The sequence below is a fragment of the Falco cherrug genome, chromosome 19 (genome assembly GCF_023634085.1).
Source record: "Falco cherrug isolate bFalChe1 chromosome 19, bFalChe1.pri, whole genome shotgun sequence".
NCBI lineage: Eukaryota > Metazoa > Chordata > Aves > Falconiformes > Falconidae > Falco > Falco cherrug.
Window position 1 is genome coordinate 3,089,347 of NC_073715.1, and position 24,870 is coordinate 3,114,216.

General features: G+C 68.0%; 1 protein-coding gene across 1 annotated transcript; it reads left to right on the forward strand.

The window, feature by feature from the left end:
• The first annotated feature begins 1,396 nt into the window (after positions 1–1,396).
• Positions 1,397–24,363, forward strand: ARHGEF2 (Rho/Rac guanine nucleotide exchange factor 2). Its single transcript, XM_055696583.1, is given in 27 exon segments — positions 1,397–1,709; positions 2,155–2,329; positions 2,739–2,847; positions 3,097–3,136; positions 4,046–4,160; positions 13,765–13,915; positions 14,356–14,423; positions 14,563–14,626; positions 14,889–14,968; positions 14,971–15,020; positions 15,102–15,211; positions 15,295–15,441; positions 16,067–16,317; positions 16,403–16,528; positions 16,777–16,894; positions 16,987–17,244; positions 18,616–18,692; positions 18,774–18,943; positions 19,107–19,174; positions 20,467–20,658; positions 20,801–20,896; positions 21,012–21,079; positions 21,169–21,210; positions 21,323–21,373; positions 22,178–22,591; positions 23,506–23,695; positions 23,790–24,363. Coding segments are annotated over 27 exon segments (3,609 nt in total). The 5' UTR covers positions 1,397–1,416; the 3' UTR covers positions 23,876–24,363.
• The last annotated feature ends 507 nt before the right edge of the window (positions 24,364–24,870 follow it).

Genomic DNA, 24,870 nt, shown 5'->3' on the forward strand with positions numbered 1-24,870 from the left:
TGGGGAGAGCCGTGCTTATCGCCGGCGGGAGCGCCATGGATGCTATCTTCACTATTTATTTATTCTTTTGTATTTGTGGCAAAGCTGCTCACTCGTTCTGGTCCGCTCCTGGGCAGATCGACGGCCAGATGATAGGCAGATGCAGAGGAAAGTGGGTTTTTTTATCAGCTGACTGAGCCGGGAATGTAAAAAACAGGAAAGTGGCTGAGCTCATCCCATTTCCCTCCCTGTCCCAAGTGGGGCTGCCCATGGGGCTCGGGCGCAGCGGGGTGAGTCGGGACTGGGCAGTGCTGGGGGAGGATGTGCCAGCACTGGGAACGCCTCGGGCACCAGCATGGCCACTGGTGTCGGGATTTGGGGGCTGTGGGCAGCATGGACCAGAGCGATGGGCTGGACCAGAGGGACCGGGGCGCTCTGCTGGGGTTTGTGGTCGTGGCTCCATCTCACCAACAGCAGCAGGAGAAGGGGTTTTGCTTTGGGGGGGGGCAACGTGGTCCAGGGAGGGAGCGGGCGTGATGGGGAGATGGCGTTTGGGGGGGGCTACAAGCTGCACCCCACAGTGGCCTTTCTTTAAAGGCTGTTGTAGCCACTTGGCGTGGGCAGCCCCAGTGTATCAGGATGCTGGGGGGTGTCGGGATGCTTGGGGGGCTTCCCCAGCCGGGTGTGGCCTTTCACAGGGGGTCACAACCAGGCTGAAAGCTCCCTGGGTCCCATCCTGCTGCTGGGCTGGGACCACACGTGCAGGGGCCAGATGCCACCAGACTAAATCCAGGTCCCCAAGGGACTTGCAGGGCAACCTGAGCATCCTCTCCCGAGGGACGGCTGCTCGGCGCGGGGATGTATCGCCCTGGGGAGGTGGAAATTCGGGGTTCTTGTGTTGGGGTGGGTGGGCTGCATCCTGACAGGGTCCCCCATGGTGGTGGGACCCCATCGCTGCTCAGCTCCCCCCAGACGAGCGGGCGAGGAGCCGCTCTCATCCCAGCCAAATTCCTGGGCGCTTAATGAGTAACCGGGGGCCGCTCGGCCTCGAGTGGGTGTTTCTGTGTGTTCCTGCCAGCCGCGGCCCCCGGCCCTGTTTGTGCAGGGCTGGGGGCCCGGGAGCGCTCTGCACCGTGGCGCCGGCACTGCGGGCTCGGGGGGGCCCCGTGCCATGCGTGGGGCTCGGCAAGGTCAGCGCAGGGGGGACGAGTCGGGGGGGCCAGCTCCTCTTTATGACCCTCGTAAGCTTTACGGGCTGGTTAAAGCTCGGAGAGCGGCTGTAAAAGCCATCTGGGGGGAGCTGGGGTTGGGGGGGGGGGGGTCTGCAGAGCTCAGCTGAGACCCCCCCAACTCGTTCCATGCCCCGCGCCAAGGCCTGGCCGGCCGCCCCCGACGCCTCCGCTCCTCCTTCCCACAGCGTGCGGCACTGAGCGCGCCATGGACGGTCCCGACATCTTCCTGGGCCCCTGCGAAGGTGCCCTCTGCGGGGTCCCGGGCCAGAGACGTCGCTGCATGTCGGCCCTGGAGCCCAGCGCCGCTGCCAGCCCCAGCGCCGAGGCCGGCTGGGAGGAGGAGGAGGAGAAGGATGAGGAGGAAGATCATTTTCGGGGGGTGCCATTGCGGCGATCCTGCGCCCTCCGCACCTCCATCCGCTCCCGGGACCCCTTCCGCCGGCACAGCTGGGAGCCGGGCAAGGAGCTGCGTGGGGTCCCTGGCTACGGCCAGCTCAGGTAGCGGTGACCTGCCCTGTGTCCCCACCCCGGCCCCGCAGCCAGCCCCCGCTCCGTGCCCTCGCACCGCTGCTCCCGAGCCCCCTGCATCCAGGGGTCGGGGTCTTCCATGCAGCATCTCCCCACCCAAGGGGCGAGCATCCCCTCATCCCCCCACCCTGAGAGCGAGCATCCCCCCATCCCAGGGGCAAGCATCACCTCATCCCCGCACCCCAGGGGTGAGCATCCCCCCACCCCACGAGCGAGCATCCCTGCACCCCGAACTCCCGGGGCGAGCATCCCCCCACCCCATGAGCGAGCATCCCTGGCCCTGACCACGTGGGGCTGCCCTGAGCGCTGGGTGCTAGAGCAAGGCTGACCCCATGGGGATGGGGGTCCCAGTTTGGTGGCAGTGACACCCCCCACACACCCCCCCCAAGCTCAGGGTCCCCTCTCCCCGCTGCAGTGTGAGCCTCAAGGGGCTGAGCCCCGAGGACATGGACTCCAGCGCGGAGCAGCTGGATGGGCTGGGGCGGCACCAGCGGGACCCCCGGCGAGTCCCCCTCATCCACAGCCACGACGACCTGGAGTCCCTGCTCTCCCAGGATGAGGAGGATGAGGCCGATGTGCAGCGGGCGCAGGTAGGACACCCCCCCCCCCCCCCCCCCTTCCTGGCACCCAGCACCTGCCGCAGGGAAGGGATTCAGGGCCTCAGCCTGGGTGAGGGTGGGGGACCCCGGGAGAGGGGATCATGGGGGGTCCCCAGGAAAGCCCCATCCTGGGTGGCTTTGCCTTCATCCTCGGGGCTTTGCCATCATCCTGGAGCCGGGATGCTCCTGTCCGAGCTGTGTTATCCCCTGGGAGCAGCTCCATTGTGGGGGTCAGTGGCAGGGAGGGGCGGCCCAGGGGCCTGGGGACCATCCAGCACCGGCACCACCCTGGGGACGGGCAGCTGCCCTGTGCCCCCCGCCGGGCCCTGCCAAAGGGTGGGTAGGGGGTGGCAGGGATGGGAGCCGGTGACCCCGATGCCAACGCCATCGCCACTGGCAGGAGGATGCGTGGAGGCTGCCGGCGTACCGGGCCAGGCAGAGCGCCGGCGGCTGTGCCCTCTCCAAATCAGCATCGCTCAGCATCATCGACAGCTTCCCCGGCGCAGACGGTGAGTGGCAGCACCCATGACCCCCCGGGCAGCACCCACCTCGCACCCCCCGGCGCTGCATCCCCAGCCCTGTTCAAACCTCCCCAATAACGACCCAAAATCGATGGCGCTGCCGTCCGGAGTTCATTATTTCTCATCCCCCCAGTGCAGCAGCCCTGGACCGCGGTGGATGCTTCGCCACCCAAAGGAGCTGCTTCTCTCGCTGCGCTTCGGCCACGCTTTTAATTCATTTTTCTTTTGCTGTTGCAGAAATTTCCCCCTTCGCCTCCCAGCAGAGCCTGGTCAATGGGTGAGTGGGGGCCAGGGGGGCACATTGTACCCCTGTGCAGGGGTGAATGAGGGACCAGGGAGCCCCCAGGGGAGGGTTAGAGAGGAAAAAATTGTTCCCAAAAATGGGGAATTTTTGGCTCGTGACTGCAGGGAGGGCACGGGGCGGCCGAGCCCTGGCGCACGTCACTCATTCCCGGCATCGGGGTCAGCAGGAGCGGAGGAGGTGGTGTCCCCCCCTGTCCCTGGGGTGCCTGGCCCCCCTCCCAGCATCACATTGTGCCGGTGGCACGGGGCCCCCGCGCCTGTCACAGCCCATTCCCGTCTTCATTAGGGCGCTTGTTCCCGGGGGATCGGCACGCTGGGGGCTGGCCGGGAGCCCCAAGCGAGGACAGGGACAGGGACAAGCTGGCCCTGAACCACCTGGCCAAACAGGATGGTGCTGAGTGGCCCCTGCACCCTGCAGCTGCCCCCAACCGTGTCCCCAGGGATGGGCTGGGAGCAGGGCTTGTCCCCCGCTGGGGTTGGCTTGTCCCCCACCCATGGTGGCTTGTCCCCGCTGAGGGTGGCTTGTCCCCTGCCGAGGGTGTCCCCAAGGAGCCAGGGCCAGCCCTGAGAGAGACCCCCCAGCAAAGTGGGGGTCTGTGCTTGTAGCACCCCACAACCTTGGGGCTGCACCCCCTACGGAGCGGGACCACCGCCCTGCTCCCCAAATTACAGAACGGGTGACAGGGTAGGGGGGTCACCGAGGAGGGGCTGTAGCCACCAGCCTGGGGGGGCCACCCGGGCACCCCGCGGGGCTCGGGGTAGACAGAAGGGCTCTGTGCCCCGGAGAAGCCGGGGCGCTGGGCTCGCTCCTCCCTGTTTGCCGGCCCCGCAGCGGCTGGGGACAGAGGGGGATTGTCCAGGCTGGATCCTCCATCTCCTGCAGCTTCGGCGCCGGGAGCTGCGGGCAGCTGGCGGGGGAGGCGGGGAGCCAGCGCTGGGAAGAGACCCCCCTGGGCCGGACCCTCAGCTTCATCAAGAGGATGACGGGGAAGACGAAGGTAGGGGGCTGGGGGGGGGTGTGCAGCAGAGGGGGTGGCGGGGCGATTCGCCCCCCGAAGATGCCGTGGGGGGGGCGGGGGGGGGTCTGTTTGACGCTCTGCCCTTTGGGAAGCCATGCCTCAGTTTCCCCTCTCCTGCTCGGCACCGTTTTCATACATCGGGATCTAAAGGGGGGGGACGGACGTGGGGGGGGCGACACCCCAAATGCCCTCGGAGGCAGGGGGGGTGGAAACAGAGGATGGAGGTGCTTGCCCAGTGGGTACCGGGTCCTGCCAAGGCCCCAGTGCTGTGGTTTCGGTGGCACTGCCGTGGCCCCCCCGTCCCCCTCCCCACCACCCCGCTCCACCCAGAGCCGGCAGCGCTCGGGACGGTGGCAGGCCCTGGCACCCAGCGGCGGGCTGGGGGCCACACGGGGACCCCTGCCCACCATGGATGGGGGACGGTTGCCCCCCATCCCCCGCCCCCCCCGGAGCTGGCTGGGCTCGGCCCCCGCTGTGGCCGAGGAAATGAGGTTTTTCCTGGCGGCGGGCACGCTTGTTTGTGCGCTGAGCTCCCTGCCTGCGCGGCCCCCCCCGGCCCCCCCCACCCCATCCCGGCGGTTTCCTGCAGCTCTTCCTCCATTCGGGATATTTTCCTCCTGCTCCTTCCCAGCTCGGAGGGCAGCAGGACCCTGCCCAGACCCCCCTGTGCCTCAGTTTCCCCATTTCTCCTCGTAGGAGAAACCTGCTGGTTGGGTGCTGGAGTGTTTTGGTTGACTCTGGGGCATGGGGGGGGGGGGGGCACCACCGTCCCCCTGCCACGGGGCCAGAAGCTTAAGGGGGGGAAACTGAGGCAGAGCAGCGCACGCAGTGTCCTGGGGACACAGGGGCCACCTTTGCGTCCCCATGGCGTTGCCGCCCACCCCCCTGCCACCCACTTCTGGGGGGTGAAGCCCCCCTCCCCCCCCTCAAGGCGGCCCCCCGGGGTTGCAATTTGCCGCCATGCGAAGCCATTAATCCCCCCACTCCCCACCTCAGCCCCCGCCTGCGCCGGCCGGATTAGCCGCCAGCTGTTCCTGGCATCCTGGGGGGCCACGCACCCCCTCCATGGTTGGGGTGCCAAAACCCACCCCAGCACGGCCAGACCCCCGGGTGGGATGGCCCCGTCCTCGTCCCCACCCTGCCGGGCGCCAACCCGGGGCTGCGAATGGTTTTAAATCCAGGATTTAATATTATTTTTATGTATTGAGCGGGAGGAAAGGGCGGCTGGGGCCGCGGTCACACCAAGTCTGGGCTTTGCCAAGTGTGTCCTATAAAATTCCAGGGGAGGGAGAAGCGTCCTCGGGGGCTGGGGGCACTGGTGGGGGGCTGGGTGGATGGGAAAGGGGGTCGATCCCGGCCGAGGCAGCGGGACAGGGAGCCGCACACGTGGCGATTGCATCAGGCAGAGCGGGGATTGGGGTGGGGAGTGGGGCGCCCACCCTGGCATCGCCGTTCAGGGCAGGAGGGAGGGGGGGGCAGGGTGAAGCCACCCAGCAGGGTCCCCACGGTGCTGGTGGCACAGGGGTGGCACCCGATATCCCGCCAGGTGTCCCCTCGGCTGTACCGCCAGCCACATGGTGGTGGGGGCGGGGGGTCCCAAAGAGAAGCTGCGGTGGGGATGGGGATGGGGATGGGTCCCCAGGGTGCTGGGATGCCAGGGCTTGATGGGGGTCCCCAATAGAGGGGACCCCAGGAGAGAAGAACCCAATAGAGGGGACCCCAGCAGAGGGGTCCCCAATAGAGAAGAACCCAATAGAGGGGACCCCAGCAGAGGGGACCCCAGCAGAGGGGACCCCAGCAGAGGGGACCCCAGTAGAGAAGAACCCAATAGAGGGGACCCCAATGGAGGGGACCCCGGCAGGTCCGTGGGCAGCGGGGAGCAGCCGGTGCCGTTCTGGGGGTCCAGGCTGGAGCCACGCGGGGCTGGGGAGCGCTGGGTGCTGGGGGGGAAGCGGCCAGGGCGGCAGCGGAGGGGAGGGACCGCGCTATTTCAGGAAGAAATAATAATCCCGGCCGCCGGGGCCTGGCTCGCGCTGCCTCAGGGACTCAGCACCCTCCCCACCCCGGGGACCCCCACCATGTACCACCGGCCTGCGCCCAGGGTGAGTCACGGCAGCGGCTCAGCCCCGGGGGTCCCACTGGAGTCCCACCGGGGTCCCACCAGGGTCCCATGGGTTCCCGCCGGGGTCCTGGGGCGTCGCTGCCGCCAGCCTTGCCCCACCACCGCTGGGGTGGGCTTGTGGCCCCGCGTGGTGCCGGGGGGCTGCGGGGCATGGCGGGGGGACCCCCAGCCGCAGGGACCCGTGATGCTGTGGGGTGGCTGCATCCCGCCGCGATGCCCGGCATGAGGTTTGGGGGGGTTGGTGCTGGGGTCACTCTGTCCTTGGGCAGGGGGTGGGGGCTGTGCGGCTCCCCCCTGGGGCCGTGGGGGTCCCCTCTGGGCCGGAGCCCCCCCATCTCCTCCCTGCCTGACTTTTTATGGCTGAGCCGCCGCCGCTTCCCCCTTCGCCCTCTTGCTCCCACGTGATGCTCGGGGCTTTCCAGCACCCGCATCTGGCCCCGCCATGTGGGGGGAGGCAGCGGACCCCCGCGGCTGCCCCCCGCGCCTCCCCACTGGCTCCATCCTCCTCCGCGGGGGCCGGGTGCCCGTTCGGGGTTCCCTTCCGTCGGTTTGGGGCTGTTTCGGGGTCACGGCCGGAGGCGCTGGCGCCTGGGGAGGAAATGAGAAATCAAGGACGGGGGCTCCGGGTGGAAGGAGCGTGACCGCATCCCCCCCCATGCCCCCCCAGGTGCTCAGCGCGGCCTGGTCAGGGTTTGCTTCTGCTTTCAGGACCCCGATTTAATTAGAACCCGGCCTTGGCCACGGGGCCCCGGCCCAGGCAAGAGCCTGTGCTGGGCTAACAGCCATGGCGGCCACTGGCCAAGGGCCCTGGCTGGGGCTGCCGCCTGCTGCGGGGCATCGGGTGCCTTCTCCCAAGGGTGCTGGGAGCTGCGCGCATCCCCACCCCGCATGGGTGCATCCCCCACCGTGTATGTGTACATCTCCGCTGTGCATGGGTGCATCCCCGTGATGCATGGGTGCTGTGCATGGGTGCATCCCCGCCGTGCATCCCCGCCGTGCATGGGTGCATCCCCGCCGTGCATGGGTGCATCCCCGCTGTGCATGGGTGCTATGCATGGGTGCATCCCCGCCGTGCATGGGTGCTGTGCATGGGTGCATCCCCGCGATGCATGGGTGCTGTGCATGGGTGCATCCCCGCCATGTGTGGATGCATCCCTGCCGGGCATGGGTGTCGTGCATGGGTGCATCCCCACCGTGCACGGGTGCCATGCATGGGTGCATCCCCGCCATTCATGTGCCATGCATGAGTGCATCCCCACCCTGTGTGGGTGCATCCCCACCGTGCATGGGTGCCACGTGTGGGTACGTACCCGCCGTGCATGGGTGCATCCCTGCCATGCACGGGTGCCACATGTTGGTGTGTACCCACCGTGCACGGGTGCTATACGTGGGTGCATCCCCACCGTGCATGGGTGCTGTGAGTGGGTGCATCTCCATCCTGCATGTGTATGTCCCCACCATGCATGGGTGCTGTGAATGGGTGTATTCCCGCCATGCATGGCTGCCATGCACGGGTGCATCCCCACCATGCATGGGTGCATCCCCACTGTGTGTGGATACATCCCCGCCATGCACGGGTGCCACACGTGGCTGCACCCCCACCGTGCACGGGTGCATCCCCACCACGTGAGGCTGCACCCACCCATGTCCCGTGGGCTTTGCCAGGCCGGATTCGGCACCGCCGTGCCCTTCCCTTCGCCGCTGGCACCGGTTGCCGCCGCGAAGCCGAGGCAGCTCACGGGGCTCGGTGGCTTCGGTGACTTTTCGCCGTGGTCATGCACGCGGCTTTGTCCCCATCCTCTTGGCAAGCGTCAAGTGCCGCCAGGCACGGAAATACCGGGAAAAAGGGACATTTATTTGCTGAAGGAGCCGTTTACACCCGCACGACCCCACGGTGGGTGGGGGGCTCTGCCCTGGGTGACTGGGTGACGCTGGGGGGGGACGGGGTCCCCCAAAAGCCCCCCTGGGCCACGGGGCTTGGAGCTGTCCCGGTGCCTGGGTTTTCTTGGCAACCTCGTAATGTTATCACTGGCAGCGAGCAGGATAAATCTGATAAATCCAATAAATCCTGGCTTCTCCCGGCCGGCGAGTTAATGTTAAACCGGTTGGCGGTTAACGCGGCTCCTGGTGCCGGGGTCCTCCCCGAAGGGTGTTTTAAGGGGGGGAAAAAACCCCACAATTTTTCCAAACTGCCACCTTCAGCCTGACTTCCCGGCGTGGGGGGCGCGGGGGGGTGTGTGGGGAAGCAGCTTTCCCCAAAAAATAAGCTGGAGGGAAGCGCCAGGCCTCCGGGGTCAGGGTCCGGCATCGATTTGGGAGATAAAAGCCCCAAAATGGAGGAAAAAGCCGGCACCAGGCCCAGGGCACAGGGATGGGGCTCGTGTGGTGCCCCGAAACTGTGCGCTGGGGGGGGCTGGGGGGGGGGCTGGGGAGCCCCACGGCCATTGGAACCCTATGGGAGTTTCAGCTTCTTTTTTGGGGTTCCAGCCCCGGGGGCGTGCGGGGAGGGGAAACTGAGGCAGAAGGGCTGGGGAGGGGGGGGATCCGGGGTGGCGCCGGTGTAACCGGTTGTACAGGCGGAGGGGCCCGATCCTGGGGGGCGCTGCCGGTCCCGGCCCGAACAAAGAGCGGCGGCAGCACGAGGCCGAGGGGGGGGGGGGGAGAGCGGGGGGGAGGGGGGGGGGGGCGGTGGGACCCGCCCCCGGGCGGAGCCAGGCGGGCCCCGGCGCGGTGGCCCCGCCGAGATGTCCCGCATCGAGTCGCTGGCCCGGGCGAGGAGCGAGCGTGCCAAGGTGGGTCCCGCCAGGGGTCCCCCCCCTCCCCCAGCCGTGCTCCCTTGGGGGGGGAATGCCCCCCCTCCTGCTCCTGCTTTGGGAGGGGGGCATCCCTCACCTCCCCCCCCCCCCCCCCCCCCCCCCGGGTCGCTGCCCCCCGGCTGGGGGGGGCTCTGCCCTTCCCCACCCGTGGGGGGGCGTTTGTGGGGTGCCGGGGGCGGGGGATGCTCGGAGCGATGTCGCGGTGGTTGTGCTGGTTGCGGGGGTCCCTAGGCAAAGCGGGGGGGGCGCCGCTCCCCGTTATGTAGCGGGGTCTCCTGGGAAGCCCCTAACGCTCCTGCCCTCGCCCCCCCATCCCCCCGGAGCTCCCCCCATCCCCCCGGAGCCCCCCACCCCCGGACCATCCCGCCAGCGACTCTTTGGGCCGAGCGGCGGCCAAACTCCCCCGCCCCCTCGGTCCCGGTTCCACCGGAGGCCTTTGGGGGGGGTGAAGCCCCCCCAGCTCCTGCCGAGGGGGTGGAAGCGAGGTGGGCCCCCCCCGCCCCCCCCCCCCGCTTTTATTGTCCCGGTACAGACAAAGGCCAGCCGCCCCTTGGGCGATGGGGAAACTGAGGCACGGGGAGCGGGGGGGTCGCCGGCCCGGGGGAGCGTATCCGCGTTACCGGTGACTTGGGGGGGGGGCCCGGAGCATGTGGCAATTGGTGGCGTGGCGAAACGGGGGGCGAGGGGGGGGGATTCAGCTGGTGCTACCGGCGCTTGGCAGGGCTTTGTGCTCCGGCGACGGGCGTGCAAGGGGGGCGTGCAAAGCTCAGCCCCCCCCCCCCCCGCCTCAGTTTACCCCAACGTGGGGATTTTATTTTTTTTTGGGGGGGGGGGGGCACACGTGGTGCGTGCTGCCCTTGCATGCACCGAGTTTGCCAGGTCTGAGCCGCCCGTGGGGGGGGGTCCCGGGGGGCTCAGCCCCCTGGGTTGGGGAGGGGGGGGGGGTATGGGAGAGGGTGGCAGAGCTGGCGGGGGGGGGGGGGGGGGGAAGTGGTTGTTGGTTCCTGCGCCGGACATGGCGGGGGGGGGGGCGGGGGGAAATGGCGGTTTTTGTTTAAAGAAAGTTTCATCAAAGCGTGTTTCGCCCCACCCAGGGCTGTGCCCTTCTGGAGGGGGGGGGGGGGCTGGCGGGGGGACCCCCCCGCTGCGGTGACGGGGCAGCGCTTGGAGAGCAGCCACCGGCCCTGCGGCCAGCTGTCACCGCTGGAGAAACAGGGCCCCCCCCTCCATGGCAGCGGGGGGGGGACACAGCCGCGGGACCCCCCCCCCCCCGCCGGCTGTGATGTGCCAGCGGCAGATGCCATGCGCGCCCCCCCCCCCCCCCCAACTGTGGCTTTTCGACAGGGGGGACCCCATCACCCCCCCTCTTTCCCTTCCCTGGAGCCCCCCAAAACAGTAGGGGGGAGCCCACCACGCTGTACCCCCACAGCCTCGCTCTTTAAGCCTCGGGGGGGCCACAATGGGTGTCTGGGGGGGGGGGCACCCCCTTTTCTGGGCGAGGGGGAGCCCCGGGGGGGGAGGGAGTCTGGTCCCCGCTCAGCAGCATCTTTTGTTGCCGGGATGGCGCTGGCTTTGTTCAGCACCGGGGTGGCAGGCGGGGAGGGGGGACAGGGCTGACCCCAAGGCGGGGGGACACTGTCCCCAAGCAGGAGGGGACCACCACAGCTCCGTGACACCGTGCCAGGAGTCATCACCCAGGTCAGACCTTAGTTGTTTCTTTTTGGTTGGTTTTTTTTTTTGGGGGGGGGCTGGGGGGCTGCCCCCCAACCCCAGCTCACGGAGGCGGTGATGCCGCAGGTGGATTTTGGGGGACGCACGCGCAACCGTGGGGTGGTGGCAGCTGGGGTTGGCATCACCCCAAAAGCCTCCCCCCCCCCAGGTCTGGCTGGAGTTTTGGGGTGCGGGGGGGGTGTTCTCACGCAGGAAGAGGAACGGACTATCTTGGGCGACGGCGGCGGTGCCAGCAGAAATACACCCGCCGTAGGCGTCGCACCGCAGCGCTGGAATAAAAAAGCAGCTAACCCCAAAAAACCCCCGTTTCTGGTTAAAGCGAAGAAACTTTTTGCTCCCCACCAGCGCCGGGGGGGGGCAGATGTAGGGGGACCCTCCAAAACCCCCAGCCCGGGGATGCCGTGGTGCCCAGTGCTGGGATTTGGTGCAGGGGGGGGGGGAGCGTGGCTGGGGTTGGGGGTTGGCTGTGCTGGGGGGGGGGTTGGCATCGGGGTATCCACTGATGGGGGTTTTACTGGGGGACCCCCAGGCACCCTCTGTGTTGGGGGGCGTGGGGACGGAGGTGGTGGCATGGCCGTGTCTGTCCCCCCCCCCCATGTATTTACAGTCTGGGGTGCAGCCTGACACCCACTGTCAGACCCAGGTGTCTGGGCAGGGTGGGGGTCACCCCCCCCCCCCCCAGTGACCCCCTACCACATCCCACCGGCAGCAGGGACCCTCTGTAGCCCCCCCCCCCCCCCCAGGGTGGCACAGGAGTGTCCCTTTTGTCCCACACCAGCCGTGATGTGGGGCTGCCAATGGAGGGTCCTGCTCCGAAATGCCCCCCCCCGTCACATCCCGTGTGCACCCCCCTCTATGGATGGGCGACGGGCTGCATGCCCCTCCCCCCCCCAATATTTCTGGGGTGATGCTGAAGCCTTGTGGGGTTTTATGGCACCGTCACTGCTTTGCGCCTGTCCCCCCCTCCGTGTGGCCTTTGTGAGTGGGGGGGCACCCAGGCAGGGTGGGGGGACCAGGGCAGGGTGGGGGTCTGGGGGGGTTGGTGTGCTGCTGGGGGGGGGGGGGGGTGTCATGGCTGCAGGAAAAGGATTCGCGCCCCCCCCCCCCCCCGCCTTTGTCTGGGGACGGTTGGGGTTCCTGGGGCTGGGGCTGCGCTGGGGGGGGCTCTTTGTGGGGTGGGCGCGGGATGGGGGCAGGAAAATGGGGAGAAAGGGGAGAAAAGGAGAAAACGGGGGGGGGGGGGGAAGGGAAGAAAGTGGGGAAAAAGGGAAGAAAAGGGGAAAAAGGAAAGAAGAGGGCAGAAAACAGTGGGGGAGAGGAAAAGGAAAGAAAAGGGGAGAAAAAAGCAGAGGAAAAGGGAAAAAAAGCAGAGGAAAAGGGGAAAAAGAAGCAGAGGAAAAGGGGAAAAAGCACAAGAAATGAAAGCAAAAGAAAGAGGAAAAGCAGGTCAAAAAAGGAAAACAAGAAAAAGAAAGAAAAAAGGAAAGCCAAGGAAAAAAGTAAGGGGAAAAGGAAAACAAAAAGAAAAAAGTGAAGCAGAAAAAAGACAAAAAAAGGCAAAAAAAAAAAGGAAAGGCCAAAAAAAGTATAAAAAACAAACCAGGGAAAAAAAAAAAAAAAAAGGAAAAAGCAAAGCGAAAAAAGCCACCAGGCCCGGGAACAATCGCGGAGCGGGGCAGATGCTGCGGCTGGAGGCTCCGAGGCGCCGCTGCGGGGCCGGGGGCTGCGGGGCCGGGGGGGGCGGCGGGGCCGGGGGCTGCGGGGCCAGGATGTGCTGCTGCTTCTGCGCCCCGTTCCCGGTGGATGGGGAGGCGGAGAGACCCCTCTGCGGCGAGCGGGTGAGCCCCCGAGCCCCCCCACCCCCGGCTCCCCGTGACCCCTGGTGTGTGCCCCCCCGCCCCGGGGGCCGTGGCAGCGTGCCCCCCACCCCGGTGTCTCCGCTGCCTGGGGATTGCTCTGTCCCGTGGGCTCCTGTGGTCTTCCTCACCTTCCTCCCCACCGGCCTGGTGCCTCCCGGGGGGGCCCTCATCCTCCCCCCATCCCCCCCTGGGTGGGGGGTCGGGAGCAGGGAGGGGAGCCGGGACCCCCTTCGGCATCACCGAGCTGTGGGTTGGGGGCTTGGGCACCCAAAGCGCTGCCGTCTGGGGGGGCTGGCGCGGAGAGGGTCTGTTTGCGGGTGCCCCGGTGCCAGGCACGGCCGGGTGCCATGGCTGGGGGGGGGACACGACAAAGGCAGCTCTGTGCTGGGGGGGGGGGTGCGGGGCAGGGGGGGGCAAGGCCGCTCTTGAGATGCTCGGGATAATGCCGGCTCGCTCCCCTTTTCCAGCAGCGGAAAACCACGACGAGCCACCGGCAGCACCGGCGTCCCCAAACCGGACCCCAAAACCATCCCCGGGGCGGGGGGGGGGGGGGCCAGCTGGCCCCCGAGCCCCTGTTTTTGGGGGAAAAGGGCCAAAATGCCCAGTTCCGATATAAAAAAGGAGGTGGGAAGGCGCAGGGCTGCCGGCTGCGACGCTCCGGCGGTACCCCCAGCCCCCGTGGGTGCCGGGGAGCATCATCACCTCCCCCCCACCGCGGCCCCCGCATCTCGTCCCCATTGGGGCTGGCGGCTGCGGTGCTGGGGGGGGGGGTTCTCCCGCAGCCACCCGGTTGTCATGGTTATGGGATGATGGGAAGCACGGGCGAGCGGAGCGAGCCGGGTGGCTTCTTCCCAGCCGCTCGGCTCCCCGTCCTCCCCGCCCCGGGGTGGCAGGACCCCCTGAGCATTGGGGGGGACCGGGTGGTCCCCCGTCCCCCCCGGCTTCCCACAGCCATGAGCCGCATCCCGAAGCAAGCGGGGGCCGTGCCGGGTGGTGGTGCCGGGCGCCCACCTTGCCGCAGTCCCATCAGGCGCCCGTCACCTCTCTCCGGGCAGAGCAAGGAGAAGGAGAAGATGAAGGAGGGCAAGGAGAAGGATGCCCGCTACACCAACGGCCACCTCTTCACCACCATCACCGTCTCCGGCATGACCATGTGCTTCGCCTGCAACAAGAGCATCACGGCCAAGGAAGCGCTCATCTGCCCCAGTGAGTACCCAGACGGCCGCGGTGGCTTTGCCGGCCGGGCACGGCAGGCCCACGCCGGGAGGGTTCCTCCGAGGCGTCCTGGCAAACGCCAGCGTGCCACCCCGGCACGGCGTGGCAGGGCGGCCGGCACCGCCGGCTCCTTCCAGCTCCCCCAGTGTGGGTGACGCTGTGGTGCCGGATGGAGCCGCTGCGCCCGTGGCACTGGGCTGGGCACCGCGTCCTCCGGTGCTGGGGGGGCTCGGTGGTGCCGGGGGGGCTCAGCTGCTCCCGGGCAGCTGCGGCTCTGGCAGCGCCCGCTATAATCCGCATCCACCCGGATTCCCCCGGCATCTGCTCCCATCGCTCTGGCACCGGCAGCTCCCCCAGGGTGGGATCCTCCGGGTATCTCCGGGGGTGGCCGTGTTGTCACCTCTCCCTGTCCCTGTGTCGTCCCCCCCCAGCCTGCAACGTCACCATCCACAACCGCTGCAAGGACACGCTGCCCAACTGCACCAAGGTGAAGCAGAAGGTGAGCGCCCGCCCGGCCGTCACAAGTGACACGAGCTGGCCGGTCTCAGCCACTTCAGGCTTTTCGGTGTGTGGGGGGGACACGCACGATGACATGGGGACAGTGATACCCGCTGTGACGCCTCCGTTCCCTCCCCCAGCAACAGAAAGCCGCGCTGCTGAAGAACAGCTCGGCACTGCAGTCGGTCTCGCTGCGCAATAAAAGTGAGTGGGTGCTCCCCCCCCCCCCGCTGCCTGTCACCGAGGTGTCAGGGCAGGGCCATGTCCCTCTCCTGGCTGCGGGGACACCCCCCGGCTGCGGGGACACCCCCAGGAGGGCTGGGGGATGCGTCCCTGCAGGGGGATGCTGTATCAGGGTGTCCCCTTTGGGTAGGGGGGACACGGTGGGCAGCCTGGGGGGTGACAGTGGGGATCACGGCGGTGACCCCCCAATGTGTGTCATTCCCCGCCCTCCCCCCCGCCATAGCTGCCATCCGCGAGCGCCCCAACTCGGCCATCTACCCCTCGGAGAGCTTCCGCCAGACGCTGCTGGGTCCCCGCGGAGCTGCCGCCCGTCCCTCTCCCTCTCCAAGAGCGTCTCCACCACCAACATCGCGGGGTAAGTGGGGGGGGAGAACGGGGACAGAGGGTTCCAGGGCTGTCCCCCCAGTGTCCCCGTCATGTCCTAACCCCCCCCCAGGACCTTCAACGATGAGTCCCCCTGGGGATCCGGGCGGATCCTGTCCCAGTCCACGGATTCCCTCAACATGCGCAACCGCACGCTCTCCGGTGAGTCGCTCATCGACGAAGGTGGGGACCCGTCGGGGTTGGGGGGACAGGGGGGGGACAGGGGGGCGCAGGGCACCCCCACCTCCCACCACCCTCCCGCGCAGGCCCCGATGTCATCCTCAACCAGCTGATGAGCGACTTTGAGACGGACGGGAAGGACTTTGAGGCGGATTCCTGGAGCTTGGCCGTGGACAACAGCTACCTGCAGCAGCACAAGATGGACGTCATGAAGCGCCAGGATGTCATCTACGGTGAGGGGACACGGGGGACACGGGGCGGGACAAGGGGGACAGGTTGAGTTGGGGATGGAGGATGGGTTAGGGGGTGCAGGGATGGGTCAGAGCTGCAGGATGGGGGTGCATGGGACATGGGGACGGTGTAGGGGGTGTGGGGGTGGGTCAGAGGGGCAGGGACATGGGGAGGAGGGGGGGGGACACAGGACAGGGTAGGGGACACAAGGGTGGGGATGAAGAGATGGGGACGCAGGGACAGGTCAGAGATGAGGAGAGGGGGATGCAGAGACGGGGGACACAGGGACATGTTAAGTGCAGAGATGGGGACACGGGGACAAGGTAGGGGACACAGGGATGGGGGTGGAGGGATGGGGGATGTGGGGACACGGTGTGGGGCACAGGGACACGTCAGGGATGCAGGGATGGGGACACAGGGACAAGGAAGGGGACATAGGGATGGGTGTGGGACGAAGGGATGGGGATGAAGAGATGGGGGACGTGGTAGGGGACACTGCGATGGAGAGACAGGGGACACCAGGAGGTGGGGACAGGGCACAGCGCTGTCCCCACGGCACAGAGCAGGCTGGGACCTGCCGCAGTGGCTGCACCCTCTCATCCCCCCACCCCCCCCCCCCCCCCGCAGAGCTGATCCAGACGGAGATGCACCACGTCCGCACGCTGAAGATCATGGCCACCATGTTCCGCAAGGCCATGCTGGAGGATCTGCAGGTGGACCCGGCCACGGTGCAGAAGATCTTCCCCTGCGTGGACGAGCTGAGCCAGATCCACGAGCGGTTCCTGGCGCAGCTCCTGGAGCGTCGCAGGGAGTCCCTGGCCCATGACAGCAACAAGAACTTTGTCATCAACCGCCTGGGGGACATCCTCGTCAACCAGGTGGGGACGGCGTGGGGACGGCGGGTGCTGTTGGGTGGGGGGGGGATATGAGTGGGCTGACGTCCCCTCCTCTCCCCCTGCCCAGTTTTCGGGGGCCAGCGCGGAGCAGCTGAAGAAAGCCTACTCCGAGTTCTGCAGCAAGCACACCAAGGCTGTGAAGGAGTACAAGGACCTGCTCGCCCGTGACAAGCGCTTCCAGCAGTTCATCCGGGTGAGCATCCCTCATCCCTGCACGGCTCTGGAGGGACCCCCAGGATGGGTCTTGGGGTCTCCCTGCTGCCTCCGGGCTTCATACCCTGCTGCAAGACCCTTCTGCCAACCCCGTGCCTCAGTTTCCCCAGCTGGGCGTCTCTCCCTAATGCCTTTTAACATGGTTGTGAGCCCCGCGATGCCGGTCACTGCTAACGGGGTGCCCTGTGCTTCCCCCCCCCCCCCCCCCCCCTCCCGCCGGCTGGCCAGAGGATGACGCGGTCCCCACTGCTCCGACGTCACGGGGTGCCCGAGTGCATCTTGCTGGTGACGCAGAGGATCACCAAGTACCCGGTGCTCATCGAGCGCATCCTGAAGAACTCCAAAGGTAACAGGGCTGGGGGCGGGCGGGCGACCACCCGTGCTGGGGGGTGTGTGTCCAGCCCTGACCACGTCCCCCCCCCCAACCCTTCATCCCAGACAACGAGGGTGACTCCGCGGACCTGTCGCGAGCGCTGAAGCTGGTGAAGGAGCTGATCTCCTCCATCAACGAGGAGGTGCACACGTGCGAGATGAACGCGCGGCTGTGGGATGTCTACCGGCGTGTGGACGGCCGCGCCAAGGTGCAGCTGCCGTGGGAGAGCCGCGCCGGCGTTTTCGGCAAGGACGAGCTCCTGCGGCGTAAGCTGGTGCACAGCGGCTGCATGCTCTGGAAGACGGCAGCCGGGCGCTTCAAAGGTGGGGGACTGGGGTGCTGTGGGGGGAACTGGGGCACGGGTGGGAGAGATGCCAGGGGCTGGGGGTGCTGGGGGACCAAGGTGCTGTGGGGTGGGGGTGCCAGGGGATGGGGGTGCTGTGGGGTGGGTGTACCAAGGGATGAGGATGCTCAGGGACCAGGGGCTGGGGGGTGTGGGACCAAGGTGCTGTGGGGTGGGGGTACCAGGGGATGGGGATGCCCAGGGTGCCAGGGGCTGGGGGTGCTGTGGGGTGGGTGTACCAAGGGATGAGGATGCTCAGGGACCAGGGGCTGGGGGGTGTGGGACCAAGGTGCTGTGGGGTGGGGGTACCAGGGGATGGGGATGCCCAGGGTGCCAGGGGCTGGGGGTGCTGTGGGGTGGGTGTACCAGGGGATGAGGATGCTCAGGGACCAGGAGCTGGGGGGTGTGGGACCAAGGTGCTGTGGGGTGGGGGTACCAGGGGATGGGGATGCCCAGGGTGCCAGGGGCTGGGGGTGCTGTGGGGTGGGTGTACCAGGGGATGAGGATGCTCAGGGACCAGGAGCTGGGGGGTGTGGGACCAAGGTGCTGTGGGGTGGGGGTACCAGGGGATGGGGATGCCCAGGGTGCCAGGGGCTGGGGGTGCTGGGGGGTGGGTGTACCAGGGGATGAGGATGCTCAGGGACCAGGAGCTGGGGGGTGTGGGACCAAGGTGCTGTGGGGTGGGGGTACCAGGGGATGGGGATGCCCAGGGTGCCAGGGGCTGGGGGTGCTGGGGGGTGGGTGTACCAGGGGATGAGGATGCTCAGGGACCAGGGGCTGGGGGGTGTGGGACCAAGGTGCTGTGGGGTGGGGGTGCCAGGGGCTGGGGGTGCTGTGGGACCAAGGTGCTTGTGGGGTGGGGGTGCCAGGGGATGGGGATGGCCAGGGTGCCAGGGGCTGGGGGTGCTGGGGGAGCCGAGTGCTGGAGAATGGGGTACAGGGGACTGAGGTACCTGAGGATGGGACCGCCAGGGACCACAGTGCCAAGGGATGGAAGGTGCCAGAGGATGAGGGTGCCTGCACTGGGGGACGCTGGCGGGGGGGGGGGCTGGGGTACCAGGGGATGAGGGTACCTGGGTGTGATGGGGTACAGGGGTGCCAGGAGGTGGGGGTACGCGGGGATGGAGATGCCAACGTGCAGGGTGCTGGGGGTTGGGGGGGGGTACTAGGAGATGGGGGTGCCCATGGAGCGGGTTGCCAGGGCACAGGGGTGTGGGGGTGCCCCCCCCCCCCTCCATGGACAAATTTAGGAGCAGCCCTGGGACCAAGGGGACCCTGGGGCTCTGCGGGGTGGGACATGCCACCAGCTGGTGCCCACCCCAGCGTCTGACGTCCCTGCGCTCCCTCCCAGACGTCCTGGTGCTACTGATGACGGACGTCCTGATCTTCCTGCAGGAGAAGGACCAAAAATACACCTTCCCCATGCTGGTGAGCGCCCCCCCCCCCCCCCCGCATCCCAGCCCCCGCCGTGGCTGGGATGGCATGGTGACCCTGTCCCCTGCCCCTCAGGATAAGCCGGCTGTCATCTCCCTGCAAAACCTCATCGTGCGGGACATTGCCAACCAGGAGAAGGGGATGTTCCTCATCAGCGCCGCGCCGCCGGAGATGTACGAGGTCCACGCCGCCTCCCGCGACGACCGCAACAACTGGATGAAGGTCATCCAGCAGACGGTCAGCCTGTGAGTGCCGGGGGGGGTCGGTGTGCGCGATGGGGAGGGGGGAGGGGGGTGCAGCCGGGGGCTGGGGTTGCTGAGCCTGGGCAGGATGCGGCCGGTGGGAAGGGTGTGATGGAGTTGGGGGGTCCCAGCTCTGAGCAACAGCCCCCCCCCCGTTCCCTTCCAGCTGCCCCAGCCGCCAGGATTTTCCCCTGATTGAGACAGAGATCGAAGCGTCCTTGCGCAAGCTGAAAGGTGGGTGCTGGTGCCGCGGGGGTCCCCATCCAGCGCCCCCATCCGTACTCGTCGCCCCCCATCCGTACTCGTCGCCCCCCATCCGTACTCGTCGCCCCCCATCCGTACTCGTCCCCCCGCATCCGTACTCGTCCCCCCATCCGTACTTGTCCCCCCCCATCCGTACTTGTCCCCCCCCATCCGTACTCGTCGCCCCCCATCCGTACTCGTCCCCCCGCATCCGTACTCGTCCCCCCATCCGTACTCGTCGCCCCCCATCCGTACTCGTCCCCCCATCCGTACTCGTCCCCCCCCATCCGTACTCGTCCCCCCCCATCCGTACTCGTCCCCCCGCATCCGTACTCGTCCCCCAATCCGTACTCGTCCCCCCATCCGTACTCGTCCCCCCCGCGTCCGTACTCGTCCCCCCGCGTCCGTACTCGTCCCCCCGCGTCCGTACTCGTCCCCCCCATCCGTACTCGTCCCCCCCATCCGTACTCGTCCCCCCATCTACACTCGTCCCCCCATCTACACTCGTCCCCCCATCTACACTTGTCCCCCCATCTACACTCGTCCCCCCCATCCGTACTCGTCCCCCCATCCGTACTCGTCCCCCCATCCGTACTCGTCCCCCCATCCGTACTCGTCCCCCCATCCGTACTCGTCCCCCCATCCGTACTCGTCCCCCCATCCGTACTCGTCGGCCCCCATCCGTACTCGTCGCCCCCCATCCGTACTTGTCCCCCCGCATCCGTACTCGTCCCCCCCCATCCGTACTCGTCCCCCCCCCATCCGTACTCGTCCCCCCGCATCCGTACTCGTCCCCCAATCCGTACTCGTCCCCCCATCCGTACTCGTCCCCCCGCGTCCGTACTCGTCCCCCCGCGTCCGTACTCGTCCCCCCGCGTCCGTACTCGTCCCCCCCATCCGTACTCGTCCCCCCCCATCCGTACTCGTCCCCCCATCTACACTCGTCCCCCCATCTACACTCGTCCCCCCATCTACACTTGTCCCCCCATCTACACTCGTCCCCCCCATCCGTACTCGTCCCCCCATCCGTACTCGTCCCCCCATCCGTACTCGTCCCCCCATCCGTACTCGTCCCCCCATCCGTACTCGTCGGCCCCCATCCGTACTCGTCGCCCCCCATCCGTACTTGTCCCCCCGCATCCGTACTTGTCCCCCCATCCGTACTCGTCCCCCCCCATCCATACTCGTCCCCCCGCGTCCGTACTCGTCCCCCCGCGTCCGTACTCACACTCCCCATCTGTACTCGCCCCCCCCCATCCGTTCTTGTCCCCCCCCCCCCGCAGACCGTATCCTGCAGCACGATCGGAAGATCACGGCGCTGCTGGAGGAGAAGGTGGGGCTCTTCGCCGACATGCTGGCCCTGGCTAGCGGCTGCGAGGAGTCCTCGCCCACCCTGGCCCCCCGCACCCTCTTCCATTCCGACTCAGCCGAGGGTTCCCGAGGGGAGAAGCTGATGCACGACGCCATCCGGGAAGGTTCGGATCCACCGGGATGTGCCGGGATGCTCTGGGATGGCGATGCTCTGGATGGGGAAACTGAGGCACGGGGCTGGGGTCCCCCCCAGTGGTGTGGGGTCCCCCCGCCGTGGCATGGGGCTCATCCTGCACTTCCCCGCAGTGGAGTGCCTGAAGGAAATATTCACCAGCTCCGGACGGGACCGGGACCAGAACAACCTCGCCGAAGCCGAGAGCTGCCCCAGCCCCAGCGGCAGCAGTAAGGCGGGGGGGCGGGGGGGCTGGGGGACACGTGCCAGCTGGGGCTGGGGGCTGCACCCGGCTGGGGCCCCCCCGGGGCTGCGACGGGGCTCACCCCCTGCCTCTCCCTGCAGACGGCGACGCCAGCAGCTTCAACGGCTCCCTGGAGTTCTGCAGGGCGGATTCAGATGCTGGGCAGCGGGTGAGTGGGGGGAGGGTGGGGGGCGCGCCGAGGGGGGCACCCCCAGCTCGTGCCGGGGCCACCGCGGTGTCACTGGTGTCTCTCTGTAGGATGGGAATGGCAACCAGCTCCTGCAGAGGGTACCCCAGGAGGTAAGGGGGGGGGGAGGGCGCCAGCTCCCTCCCCGTGGGGCCAGTGTGCCTCAGTTTCCCCGTGCTGGGTCACGGGGGCTCACCATCCCCCCCCCCCCTCCCCCCCCCCCAGGAGATCAACCAGCGGCTGGTGAACCTCTACACGCTCCTGCACAGCCTCCAGGTTGGGGGGGGGGGGCACGCTGTGGGGAGGGGGGGGCAAGCTAGCAGACCCCTGCCCACATCCCCCTGCCTATATCCATCCATCCCCCTGCCTGCGCTCCTGTCCGCAGCCCCCTGCCCACACCCCTCTGCCCGCATCCCCCTGCCCATATCCCCCTGCCCATACCTTTCTGCCCATGTACACCCCCTGCCCACACCACTGCCCATATCCCCCTGCCCACACCCCTCTGCCTGCCCCCTGCCCATATCCCCCTGCCCATATCCCCCTGCCCATATCCCCCTGCCCATATCCCCCTGCCCATACCCTTCTGCCCATATACACCCCCTGCCCACACCCCTCTGCCCCCATCCCCCTGCCCATATCCCCCTGCCCACTTACATTCTCCTACCTACATACATCCCGCTGCCCACAGTGCTGCCCCCTGCCCGTATCCCCCTGCCCACACCCCTCTGCCTGCATCCCCCTGCCCATATCCCCCTGCCCATACCCTTCTGCCCATATACACCCCCTGCCCACACCACTGCCCATATCCCCCTGCCCACACCCCTCTGCCTGCCCCCTGCTCATACTCCCCCTGCCCATACCCCCCACCCACCCCCCAGCTGGCCCCTGCCCTGCCCACCCCCATGCCCACCCCCCTGCCCACCCCCCGGCTGCCCCCTGCCCTCCCCCTGCCAAAACCCCCATGTCCACCCCCCCGCTGCCCCCTGCCCGTACTCCCCCCGCCCACACCCCCCTGCCCATACCCCCTGCCCACCACCCTGTGCCTGCCCCCTGCCCACGCTGCCGCCCACCTCCCCGCAGGCCGTGGTGAGCCAGCAGGACACGCTGCTGGAGCTGCAGCTGCAGGAGGGCGCGGAGAAGCCGTCGCGCCGCGGTTCCCAGCCGGCAGCGCCCGAGCCGGCGGCGCGGGTGGGCGAGAAGCCGGGCACCACGGAGCTGGCGCTGCTGCAGCGGCAACACGGGCTGCTGCAGGAGGAGCTGGGGCGCTGCCGGCAGCTCTGCCAGGAGCGGGCGCAGGAGGCGGCGGCGCTGGAGACGCGGCTGCGGGACAGCGAGCAGGAGCGCGCCCGGCTGGAGCGGGAGCTGGAGGATGCCCGGCGGCAGCTGGGTGCCCTGCGGCAGGAGGGTGGCGCGCGGGGACGCCGCGGGACGGACCCACGGCGCAGGAGTCTGCCGGCCGGGGACGCGCTCTATCTCAGCTTCACCCCGCCCCAGGTAGGGGCACGGGGGGCTCAGCGTGTGACACGAGTGCGTCCGGCCTCAGCCCACCCAGATTTGGGGTCAGGGCAGGGGGAGCAATGGGCTCATGTGTGACACAAGTTTGTCCAGCCTCAGCCCACCCAGATTTGGGGTCAGGGCAGGGGGGAGCAATGGGCTCATGTGTGACACGAGTGCGTCCGGCCTCAGCCCACCTAGATTTGGGGTCAGGGCAGGGGGGAGCAATGGGCTCATGTGTGACACGAGTGAGTCCGGCCTCAGCCCACCCGGGTTTGGTGTCTGGACAGGGGGGAGCAATGGGCTCATGTGTGACACAAGTTTGTCCAGCCTCAGCCCACCCAGATTTGGGGTCAGGGCAGGGGGAGCAATGGGCTCATGTGTGACACGAGTGCGTCCGGCCTCAGCCCACCCGGGTTTGGTGTCTGGACAGGGGGGACAGTGGGCTCATGTGTGACACAAGTTTGTCCAGCCTCAGCCCACCCAGATTTGGGGTCAGGGCAGGGGGGAGCAATGGGCTCATGTGTGACACGAGTGCGTCCAGCCTCAGCCCACCTGGGTCAGGCCCTGGGGAAGTGGCAGCAGGGGAAAAAAAATAGATGTGCTGATGCGTGACACGAGTGCATCTGTGACATGAACGTATCCGTGACATGAATGCATCTGGCCTCAGCCCCCCGCGGTGGGGGGTGTGGGGAGGAGGTGGGGGTGGGAGGGATGCAGTCAGGTGTGGCACGAGTGCATCCAGCCTCAGCCCGCCGGGGTGGGGGGTGCGGGGAGGCAGCGGCGGGGGGTGAAGGATACGTTCACGCGTGACATGAGTGTGTCTGGCCTCAGCCCCCGCCCCCACCCCCCTGCCCCCCATGTTGGGGGACACGGAGGTGCAGGCCTGACCGCCCCCCCCCCCCCCCTCTCAGCAGCTGAGCCACGGCCCCCACCCCGCCAGCCTCTCCTACCACCACCCTGCCTTCGCCCCCTGCCCCCGGGAGGAGCTGGATTACCGGGGGGGCGATCCCGACCGGCTGCGGGAAGGCGAGGACGCCCTGGACGCGCTGCTGGAGGACGAGGGCTTGGGGAGCCGCCACTCCCCCCCCGCCAGCCCCCGAGGTGGGTCCCGGGGGTGGGGGGGGGACAGGAGCCAGCCCTGGGCACCCGCTTTTCCCAGGGCGGGGGAGGGGGTTAACCTGCTGTTTTTCCATAGATTTCCTGAGGATGCAGGATATTCCCGAAGAGGTGGAGAGCAGCCAGGAGCTGAAGGAGGGTGACGGGGGCTCCTCGGACAGTTAGGGACCAGCTCCAGCTCCCCCCCAGCCCCCCACCCCCCCCCACCCCCCCCCGGGAGATGCCGGGGGCCGGATCCAGCCATGGGGCGATGGGGCCAGCGGGATGGGGAAGCTGCTATTCCCATGGGAGCCTTATGGGGCGGGGGGGGGGGGCCAGTCGCCCCCTCCCCTCCCCCAAGATGGTGGCAGGGGGGGGACAGGCAGCAGTTTGGGGCCGATGCGTCCCGCCTCCCTCCGCTTGGATTTATTTATTTATTTTGTTGTCCTGGGGTGGGAGGAGGTGGCCCCGGTGGGGTTGGGGGGGGGGTCCTGGTCCATCCAGTGCTGAGCAGGATGCAGCCCCCCCCCGCCCCCCGCCCTGGGACAGCGGTAAGGTCCCTGGTGGGGGTGAGCCCATCTCTACCAAAGCTCATCCCCCAGCCTGGTTTGGGGGGGGGGGCTGGCCGGGGGGGCGGGGCTGGGACAGGCGTTTTTAATCAGTTGTTGGTTCCCCTCGGTTTAACTGTATAAAAAAAAAAAAGGAAAAAAAAAAATTGGAAAGAAATTAAAAAGACCAGTTTGGACCTAAACTGTGCAGGTGGGGGGGGGGGCTGAGGTGGGCTGCGGGCAGGGGCGGACACAAAGTGGGTGGCTGGAGTGGCGTGGCCGTGCTGTGCGTCGTGTGTTGGGTCTCAGCTGTGCACTGAGCGTGTCGGGTCTCAGCCCTGCGCCGAGCGCGTTGGGTCTCAGCCCTGCACCAAGGGCATCGGGTCTCAGCCCCGCGTTGGGTCTCAGCCCTGCGCCGAGTGCGTCGGGTCTCAGCCCTGCACTGAGTGCGTCGGGTCTCAGCCCTGTGTCGGGTCTCAGCCCTGCGCTGAGCGTGTCAGGTCTCAGCCCTGCACCAAGGGCATCGGGTCTCAGCCCCGCGTTGGGGTCTCGGCTGTGCAGTGAGCGCATTGGGTCTCAGCCGTGCGCCGAGTGCATCGGGTCTCAGCCGTGTGTCGGGTCTCAGCCATGCAC